Below are 10,571 nucleotides of genomic sequence, written 5' to 3'. Positions count from 1 at the left end.
TCATTCAGTAATGCCTGGGGCAAACAGTTCCTTATTGATACACTGCCAAGGTTTTATTTCTCTCATTTTTTGGCCCGATCTAGAGGATGTTGTCTCCCTGTCTTTCTTCCTCCTCACTTAAACCACCCCCCCAGTTGCCTACTTTGACACCAGTGGACAACATGTGTGCATTTGGGTGAGGATCTGCCCCGTCAGTGTTTGAGTGATGTAAGGGAAGTACAGCCTTTGCTTTCACTCTGAGCACATGAACTGTGGGCTCTCTGTGTGTGTGGGTGTGTTCCATGGGTTGGAACTGAGCTCTGCCCCAGAATGCGCCCTTGGTGGCTCAAGTTGCCGTCAGAGTTCTGCACAGAGCCAGGGCAGGCCCTGCCCCTTGTCTAAGGCACTTTTGTCCTGCATCTTTTGTGAGGATATTTTTCTGATACAAAAGTTACCTTTATCCAAAATGCAAAAATCATTCAAGCTTGAATGTCAGCCTTCACCACCTCTATCCAGTTGGCGGCACCCAATCTGACCTCCAGTGCAGTACCTGTAGAGACGATGATTTTCTTGGTGCCGCCAAAGGCTGATTTTCACCTGGAAGGCAGGAGGGATCTGGTCTGACTGAAGTGTTGGCACAGGAGCTGAGGCTGCTACAGAGGCCAGCACGGATGGGGGCACTGTGAGGTCACTGGGGGCACTGTGAGGTCACTGGGGGCACTGTGAGGGCACTGATGGCACTGTGAGGGCACTGTGAGATCCCTGGGCACTGTGAGGTCACTGTGAGGTCACTGTGAGGTCACTGTGAGGTCACTGTGAGGTCACTGGGGGCACTGTGAGGGCACTGATGGTACTGTGAGATCCCTGGGCACTGTGAGGGCACTGTGAGGGCACTGTGAGGTCACTGGGGGGGCACTGTGAGGTCACTGGGGGCACTGAGGGCACTGATGGCACTGTGAGGTCACTGAAGGCACTGTGAGGGCACTGTGAGGTCACTGGGGGCACTGTGAGGGCACTGATGGCACTGTGAGGGCACTGTGAGGTCACTGGGGGCACTGTGAGGGCACTGATGGCACTGTGAGGGCACTGTGAGGTCACTGGGGGCACTGTGAGGGCACTGTGAGGTCACTGGGGGCACTGTGAGGGCACTGATGGCACTGTGAGGTCACTGGGGGCACTGAGGGCACTGATGGTACTGTGAGATCCCTGGGCACTGTGAGGGCACTGTGACAGCACTGATGGCACTGTGAGGGCACTGAGGGCACTGTGAGGGCACTGAGGGCACTGTGACGGCTCTGTTGCCACTCTGAGGGCACTGTGGGGGCATTCTGAGGGCAATGTGGGGGCAGTGTGGGCACTGAGGGCAGAGTGGGGGCATTCTGAGGGCACTGTGGCCGCTCCGGCGGGAAGCGCTGCGCGTGCGCGGCCGCACCCCTGCGCTGAGGGGTCGGCGCCCCTGCAGGTCCCGCGGCGGCCGCGCGGGGGCGACCCAGCCCCGAGCATGGCGGGACCGCCCCCTCCCAGCGCTCTGCAAATGTCTTCTCACTCTCTTGGAGAACGTGTCCAAGCCCAGCTTTCCCATGTAGCGCCCCCCAGTGCAGCCCAAGCGTCTCGTTGTTCGCAGAAGCCATCCCTTCCCTGCAGCCACCAGCTGCCCTTCCTGGCAGCGGGGCAGCCTCTGTCCCACCGTTACTAGTCAGGAGGGCTCTGCAACTCCTACCTTAGGATCATCATGTTCTCCCTTGAGGTTTCCACACCCAGTGGACTGACACTTAACCTCATTTTAGAAGTTAAGTTACAGTTTCATAAGGACTGTTCCCCTCCTCTCTACCCCAGCTAAAGGCATTCCATGAGTGTAAAGAAATTGTGATGTCAATATGTAGAAGTTCAGGAAAACATGGTGGTGTGACACCATGCAAGTGTGAGTCCAGCAGGCAGTGGGACCACAGGGCACAGAAACGTTCTTAAGTAGGAATATGGAATGCAGTGTTGTTTTGGAGACTGACTGACACCAAAGTACTGGAATGGAAGTATAACCCAACTTTTCTTTAGAGAAAACTTGCAGCTCTTAGGAGAGCACACACTCACATAGCCACATCTCAGAAACCTGCACCTAAACCTAAACCCCCAGATAACAGCTCTGTAGATTTTAACACTCAAGCCCTGTCTCCATTGTCAAAAGAGGGCAAAAATATAACTTTATTCTCACAAATTACTACCAACCCCAGCAGATGCACTCAGGCTGCAGAAGGTCACATGTAGTCTTTCATTTCCAGGAATGAAAAAGTAAAGCCATTTTTAAACAAAACCTACAAGTAAAGAGAAAATATCACATCTTAACAAAAAGGATTTATTGCAACTAAACAAAATGTACAATGTTCCCAAATGACAGTGACTCTGAAGTCTGCAGATCCATTGAGTAACTCGATCACTTCATACCAGTTTCATCAAACTACTTTTTGCCAGACTTCTTGATTCCACCACTGGCTGCCAAAGGAAACAACACAGCTGGTTAGATGACTGTGACAGAGCTTAGCTACAAATTCAGCTCCTCATAAAGCTGACTCCCCACTACACTGTACAGCCCAGATCCTCACCAGTGAATTGTTTCTGCATGTGCTACTACTCTTGTATGGTTTTTCTCTCACAAACTTTACTCTGAGTAACTTATGTAACATCAGAAACTAAGTGTCTCCTGGAAACAAATATGGCTATGAATCTAAAACAGAACTAAATATTTCAAGTTCTCCATTTCTCCTGTCAGGATGGCACCTCACTTACCCAGAGGCCCTTTTCCAGCAGCTTTTGCTTTCATCTCCTCAAGTTTCTTTTGCTCCTCCTTCTGCTTTTGTTTGAATGCCAGATCTGTCTAAAGGAAAGAACAGCCACATTTGTTAACATCCCTTCCCCCCCAAAAAAAATCAAAAACAACTGACAAGCAATGAGGAAACAAATGCAATGTTCCAGCAGCAACCAACACCTGACTAGACCGAGGCAGGACAGCTGAATCCTGCTACATATGCAAAACTATCACCAGGGGTTTTGCTGTACAACACAATGGCTAAACTTTAGTTTTGTATGTTTGGTCTTTCTCAAATTATTTCCCATGGCATAATCTTGTTGTCAGATTAGGATCCCTCTGAACAACAGATGTTTGAACTAACACCATTCATTGATGTGCCATCAGTGATACATGGAGACCATGCAGAGGCACCAACGACAGAACTTGGGATAACATAGGACATAAGTAAAAAGTTTGCTTTTCCAAACAAAATTCTCCCACACCTGTCACTTGGGTTTAACACATTTGTATTAGTTTCAAGAAATCTATTGAGACTGCTGGCAAATTGTACAGGCAAGCCAGGTGCTGAGCATCCCTGCTGGAACAGTCTCTGGAATTCAGGAGAGCTCAGACGTGTCCCTTACACACCGACCCTGCACAGACATCAAGGCTGAAAGGGAACACAGATTTTTAACTTGGCCCTCAGGACTTTGGGGTAAGTAAACTGAGGACCTCAACAACTGAGATTCCATAGACTTCTCACCAATCCAGTCCATGTCTCAACTACCTTTATAACTGGAAAGCTTTCCTCTTCTTTCAGTTAAAGCTTCCCTTGCTGTAATGTCAGCCCATTACCTCCCCTACCTATCTCTCACAGAGCAGAATGTTCTATCTCCAGGTTTTCCTGTTTGTTGTTTTATTTCCTGTAGGCTAATGTGTCTTTCCTAGTAAATCAATCCCTCACATTTATCCACTTCTGTAGGGTTTTTTTCTTGCAATGTGTTGCCCCCAAGTGCTTGCAGTATTGCAGGGCTGAGAGGAAATTAAGTATTACATTATATTTAACACACAAGACTTTGTTTATATGTCTTGTATGTTTCCTTCTTTTGGAACACCTGATTTTGCAGGTGTTCAGTACATGATCCTTTCATGTGGATCTGCAGTTTAGCCAGTCATTCCTCTCATATTTTATAACCTGATCAGTCTTTTCAAAGAAAGGAACTTAGCATATATGCTTAATTAAATAATCCATTTTTTCAAACTTTCCATGATTTGTTAAGATTACTTTGAGCACTGCTCTTGTCTCTGACAGTCTGTGGTCCCTCCAAATTTTCTGTCTCCTACCAAGAGATGAAGCCATATTTTCAGTCAGTTCACCAGCCAAGACACCAATCAAAGTATTACTCAGACTCTGTTCAAATACAAAATCCTACAAAACCCCACTCAGCACATCCTTGCAGACAATGCTTTGAGAGTGTGCCATTCCAGCAAGCTGCATGATCACCTTCCAACCTCCCAGGGCCCTGTTCCTGCCTTGCATTTGAGAACATTACATGGGTTGGCATCAATAACCTTCTATCTCCTGGGGTTGTCCTCACACACTGAGCACTGCTCTGCTACAGAAGACAATGTCCTTTGTTTGCCACAGTTTTACTAAAATCCATGCTGGCTGTCAATTTTTACATTACTACAACTTGAATTCTGGTAAGCCCTGAATTGGTTCTACCATTTCTCTAACAATAAAGCTTACTTAGAAAGGTGTGATTTTGTTTTCCTTTTCCAAAGAGACACTCTATTTGCCTTTTTCCAGTTAGTGGTGCCTCAGCCATTATCCAGTGTGCTCAGAAACAGCAACTGACACCCATGCTCTGATCCCTTACATTTAAGTATCTCTAACACTCGATTTACTAGTACTTAATTTATTCACACTACTCGATAATCCCCGGGTTAGTACCCTGTCCCAGGCTCCTGGGACCACAGTGATTATCTGATGGACTTCAGGTCGTAGCACGATGCTTTGGCGAGGCTTCCCATCAGCCAGCACTGCTGCATCCACCAGGAACAGGGGCAGGATGTCACCACAGAACCAGAATGGTTTGGGTTGGAAGGGACCTTGAAGATCACCCAGTCCCACCGCCCTGCCATGGGCAGGGACACTTTCAACTACACCAGGATGCTCCAAGCCCCGTCCAGCCTGGCCTTGAGCACTTCCAGGGACGGGGCACGCACAGCTTCCCTGGGAAATCTGTACCAGGGCCTCACCACCCTCACAGGAAAAAATATTTTCCTAATATCCAATCTACACCTACTCGCTTTCAGTCTGAAGCCATTCCCCCTTGTCCTGTCAGCAGATGCTCTGGTAAATGTCAGGGCCCCGGGCCCGACGGGCCGCTCACGATGCCGCCGCCCTCCCTACCTCATCCAGGTCCTTCGTCTGCTTCTTCGGCTGCTTTAGCGGCTTCTTCTTGCCGCCTACAAAGACAGAGAACACAGTGAGGGCCAGGCGGGGCCGGGCGGGCGGCACCGGCGGCCCCGGGCCCGGCCTTACCCTCCCGGCCCGACATGGCTCCGCTCGCTCCGCCCGCCGCTCCCGCCGCTTCCGCCGCCGCCGCCGCCGCTTCCGCCGCCGGGCCGGGGCAGGTACGGGAGCGGCGGGGCCGGGCCGGGAGCGCTGCGGGCAAAGGGCCCCCCGGGCGGGCAGGGCAGGGCAGGGCTTGGGGCTGCGGGGCCCGGCGGGAGCTCCGGGGTCCCTTTCTCTGCCCGTGCCGCGGGGCCAGGCGGGTCTCGCCGCCACCGGCGCTCGGGAGGTGCGGCAGCGTTGGGAGGCGGGTTCGTCACGGGCTGCAGGCGGAAAAAGCGTTTCTTACGAGGGAAATAGGAGAGGACCAGGCGGGTTATCGCAGGTTAACCTTTCATAACTTTCTTGTGTCCTGTGAGCTCAGGCTGAGATCCCTTTTCTTCACAGTCTGTACGTGACTGTCTGCATGGGACATTCTTCTTAAAATCTCAACCTTCTCTCTCTTTTTGCTATACTCCAATAGCCTGCACATTTGCTCAGAACTCTTCATGTAGCAATGCATTTAGAAGAGGGGAATTTTACTCTGTGGAACAAAGTTGAGCCGAGGTTTAGTCTGTGGCCTGCAGCCCAGAGTGGGTGTTGTGGACTGTGACATGTGTGAGTGATGCTGGAAGGAGAGAACTCACTTAATTTCCATTCCCTTCTGGGTTTGATCTTCCATGTTCCTATGCATGTAAAACAATTACTGAGATTTTCATAATGCCAATTCGTGTTACTACTGTTTGTTAGAAATAACAGGGAATGAACCTCTGGTGCTCAAAATTACCAGCCAGCTAAAAGCTGATGAAAAACCATTTTCCAGTTAGACAATCTCTTGTGGAGGTGCCTGTACAGCAACTAAAATAAACACAGAAAGCTATTTTAATATCATTAAAAGTACTCTGCAGCAGCTGTCAAGCTTTCTCAATAATTTATGGTTTTATATTGTATTAGTCAAAACCTAATATGTCATACTCAAATTTCTTATTAAACCTTATTCGAAAGTTTCCTGTTTCTAGTTTTCTCATTTTTTGAGGAATGTGTTCAGTAGAACATTAAGACCGTATTTGCAATAGTAGACAATAAACCATAACTAACAGCTTGCCTTTGCAGTGTAGGCAAGAATTTTAAACTCATTTTATAATGCAGCCCTAGATGCACATTTGCTACCTGAGATTTTTCTGATCTTGTGGCTCTTCCTGATATTTTCCTTTTGTAGGTAGTCTCGTGGGAACCCTTGGGTTCAGTTCAGCACTTATGAGTTTTCTCTCTGTCCTTTACATTTTGGACTGTGCTTTGTTCAACACTTCCATGCAGTGTAGGATAAAGGGAATGATCAAGCCACACTTCTTTTCTTATCAAGATTTTTTCCTCTGTCTTTTTTCCTTTCTTTTGCTTTTGCAGAGTTGTGAGTACCTGGGACACGGGACACCAAACTGAGGTGTGAAATCGTGAATAGTGCAGTCACTGTTGTGCTGAAGCACTAAATTCCTCTGAAGCTGCTTAGGCTGGTGGTGGATCTGCACATGATTGCTGTTCATGCCGTGAGTGAGTTAGTAATCAAGAAGCATAAAGCATGGTGGGAGTACTTCCTAACTGCAGAAGACCAGGAATCTGTGGCACAATTGCACTTTGTTGAAAACTGTGGGAAGTTCTCTAGGTAAGCAGTGGTGTAAACCCATGGTTTAGTCATTCTTGAATTGGTTGGGTTTGGTACCTGTGTAGTTTTAAGAGCTATAAATCAGCTAAACTTCAGTAACTTTTGGTTTTTTCTCTTCTTCCTTGAAGCACTTTTATTCAGTGATTAAATTGAAGACATGGGGCCAATGAAATATAAATCAAGTGTGTCCTCAGTGTCCTGTGGTCTGCAATATCACCATTCTTTGATGAAGTGGAGTCCCAGTATGAATCTACATGTAGTGAGGACTTACTGCCCCTCAGCACCCAAGAAGCCCGAAGCCAAGTCTGCACTGGAAATGGCCATGGGCCTCCTTCATCGGCTCACGGAAACTGGGACTGTGATGGGAAAAAACTCCCTCCAAAAAGTGTCTGCAACATGCAAGAATTGGTGGGACAGATACGAGGAATTTGTTGGAATTAATGAAGTTCGAGAGGCTCAGGGAAAAGTGACAGAGGTAAACATGGACATAATGTGGAATTTTAAGAATTATGAGTTAAACTATATGAAGCATAATCCCTGGCTGTGAGGCAGAAAAGATCCTCCAAGGAGAATCATGTCTTTTTTTCTGCTTTGATTGTCTGTGCAGGTACTGTGAATGTGTTCCAGACTATGCATGTAGTAAATAGAGCTTATCCCTTGGATTGAAATGGAGTGTGGTTTGTTTTGTTGTTGGTTTTTTCCCCTCTCCCCCACCCCACACCCCCCCCACACACACAAAAAAAAATAGCAGTTTAGGTCTGTGTGGTAATAAGTTTCTAAAATAAATGCTCTTTCTTCTCAGGCAGAAAATGTCTTTATGGTAGCTCGAGGCATAGTACGAGAAGCTCGTGAAAATGTAGAAGCCCAACAGATCAAACTGAAGGAAATTCGGGACCGCTTAGACAGGGTCTCTCGGGATGACACCCAGTATTTAGAACTGGCTACTCTGGAACACAGGTTGCTGCAGGTAATTTGCTGGGACTTGAGCATTGGCAAATATGTTGAAAATTTGTGTTTTGCTTCCATCACTAATGACTGGTTTTGTAGATGCAGTTCAGTTCGAAGTAAGTGATCCAGGTTAATTTCTTAGGATACCTATTTTAATTGATTATTATCAATGGTTTGATCTGCTATGCAAATTATATATGTTAATGCTAAAATAGGGTAGCAAATTTGGAGAAGAAAACTAAGGTTAGTGAGCCTATAAATTTAGTTGGTGTAGTGGTGACCTGTATGTGAGTAGTCCAGAAAAAGCTGCCATTCAATGAGTTAACCTTCCATGTGATGAGAGAAACTCGTACTGGTTAATCCAGGAAAATGCATCTGCCTTCTCTGTAGCTGCAACACCCAGTCAATCCAGGAAATCCAAGTGAAACTGCAGGAGCAGCAGACTTGGAAGCAGATACACATGTAGCAAAGTTCAGTCAAGGAGTGGGTACCAGTGTCTGAGATAAAACTGAGCTCCTGCATCAGTGAGTAGAACACCAGGAAAGAACTAGAGAGCTGTAGTTGTCTAAATATGGGATTGGATTTGTCTGGATGAAACACAAAATAAAACTGAGCTCTGCATGACTATGCAGAAAGGTAGAATTTAAGTCACTGCTATCTGTAAGGTGGTGACGCTGTCTCACAAAGGAATTGTATACTTGGAAGAATAATTCTGAGAGATGCAAGGAGAAAGGGAAGACATTTGTCTGTAAGAAGGGTGAAATAGAGAATGGAGAGGAATAAGCGTCATCATCAGATGAAGCTATGTGAGATGTCCTTGGCTGTCCTATTTTCAGTTCCCTCTTAAGGAATTTGAAAATGAAAGATGTAAGGGTGGTGTCTGGAGAAGTAATCAGCACTGAACAAGTGAACTCATACCCCTCTTCTGTTATCAGTACATGACAGATTCTCATGTACAGGATCTTCAGCTGTGGTTCCTGACAACCTTTTCCCTTTCTCAATTTTGACTTAAAATGGTGTCTCATTGACCTAAGTGGGATTAATAAAGAAAATCCCACATTCAAGGGAATGTTTATGAAACAACTAACAGATGTCCTCAGTTTTCGTTCCTTTATCTGCACTGGGAGTTTGGAGTTTTAGGGATTTTTTAATTTGATATAGACTTTATAGATTCATATTACACCTTGTCTTTTAATCTCTGTATTTCTTGCAGGAAGAGAAGAGGTACCGGGCTGCATATCTAAATGCAGAAGAATCAGAGAGAGAAAAATTCTCTCTCTTCTCTGCAGCTGTAAGGGAAAGCCATGAGAAAGAGCGCACAAGAGCTGAAAAAACGAAGAACTGGTCTATTATTGGTTCTGTACTGGGAGCCGTTATAGGTGTTCTTGGTTCCACCTATGTCAATCGAGTGAGGCTGCAAGAATTGAAAGTCTTGGTCCTTGAAGCACAGAAAGGCCCAATAAATTTACAAGAAGCCATCAAAGAACAGGCCTCCAGCCATTACTTACAGCAGAAGGATCTCAGTGATGTCATAGAAGACCTGAAAAATGTGCTGCAATCAACAACATCGCAAGGAGTAAAAGAAGGCACTTTGTTAACTAGAGAAACCAGGAATGACTCCATAAAAATAGATTCCCTTTTAATTCCTTTAAACGAACAACTTAACTACATTAAACAAGTCAGTTCATGTCTAGGGAGTTTACAACAGCAGTTTAACAGTCTGCAGGAAAGTATCACGCAGGTGCTGTCTGAGATGCAGAGTGTTAAAGCTGCAATCCGCTCTAGACCTACGGAAAGAGTGATCCCAAGGTCCTCAGGAGAGGGCAAGGGCCAGGCTTCTGCTGTGAGAGATGTGATTTTAGAATTGTGTGATACCGAGCGGAGACTGGAAACACAAATCAAGAGAAGTTCTATTTACAGCACTGCACTGACATGTGCTATGTTTGCTATTACTCTGCCTGTACTCTATATTATACTTAAAGGGAACTGATCAATAATTGCCACAACTTACTAGATTAATAAAAGTAGACTTGCACTCTGAGTACTTAGAGTACAAGTCCAAATAAAGCTGCTTTAACATTTCTTGTTACTCCTTCTCCTGTATATTTGAAAAACTTGTAAAGCCTTCATCCACTTCTGCTGCAGGCTCCATGTTAAATCTCAGTCAGGCACTGTACATTTAACAAGCAAAGGAAATGCCACAGTGGATCTGTTGATTTTATTCACTTGTCTCACTCTTACTGGCTGGTCTTGTATATCAGGACAGCACCTCAAAATGCCCTGCTGGTCCCCAAATTGCAACCATGGGGCCCAAAATGCCCCCCAGCAGGCCCCAGCTGTTTCCCTTATTTCTCTCAGTACCCATGTCACCCCACAGCAATCCCAAATGTCCCCATCAAACTCTAACTTGCCCAGTTTGCCTTCCCAGTGCCCTCAGTTGCTCAGGACAGGCCCCACAGTGTAATTAGGTACATCCCCTGGACACCCTGACCCACCCTCCAGCCCCCCACACCCCCCTACCCAGCCCCAGCCCTCTGCTCCATGCAGCAGGTGCTGACAGGGCCCACCAGCTGCAGCCCCCGGCCCCCTCCAGGGCCCCTTGAGATTCTGGGGCTCACATGTTTGTTGCTGGAACAGCCAGGTTT

General features: G+C 46.7%; 1 protein-coding gene across 2 annotated transcripts; it reads left to right on the top strand.

Annotated features, from left to right (window-relative positions):
- Window positions 1–5,350: 5,350 nt before the first annotated feature.
- CCDC51 (coiled-coil domain containing 51) lies at window positions 5,351–10,008 on the top strand. Of its 2 annotated transcripts, none has more exons than XM_071550447.1 (5): window positions 5,351–5,401; window positions 6,723–6,978; window positions 7,107–7,453; window positions 7,781–7,945; window positions 9,140–10,008. In XM_071550447.1, exons 3-5 carry the CDS (start codon window positions 7,136–7,138, stop codon window positions 9,914–9,916), a joined length of 1,260 nt encoding a protein of 419 aa, XP_071406548.1. In that variant the 5' UTR covers window positions 5,351–5,401; window positions 6,723–6,978; window positions 7,107–7,135; the 3' UTR covers window positions 9,917–10,008. The 2 variants fall into 2 exon arrangements, with proteins under 2 accessions (XP_071406548.1, XP_071406549.1); XM_071550448.1 differs by lacking the exon at window positions 5,351–5,401 and adding an exon at window positions 5,408–5,664.
- The last annotated feature ends 563 nt before the right edge of the window (window positions 10,009–10,571 follow it).

The sequence above is a fragment of the Pithys albifrons genome, chromosome 3, assembly GCF_047495875.1.
Source record: "Pithys albifrons albifrons isolate INPA30051 chromosome 3, PitAlb_v1, whole genome shotgun sequence".
NCBI classification, from domain to species: Eukaryota; Metazoa; Chordata; class Aves; order Passeriformes; family Thamnophilidae; genus Pithys; species Pithys albifrons.
This window is presented reverse-complemented; position numbering and strand designations above follow the sequence as displayed.

Bases quoted from the DNA above. Each gene is read 5' to 3' on its own strand.
- CCDC51 (XM_071550447.1), top strand. From the start codon at position 7,136: ATGGGGCCAATGAAATATAAATCAAGTGTGTCCTCAGTGTCCTGTGGT. The intron at 7,454-7,780 runs GTAAACATGGAC...CTTTCTTCTCAG, and splicing joins CTCAGGGAAAAGTGACAGAG to GCAGAAAATGTCTTTATGGT. The intron at 7,946-9,139 runs GTAATTTGCTGG...TATTTCTTGCAG, and splicing joins TGGAACACAGGTTGCTGCAG to GAAGAGAAGAGGTACCGGGC.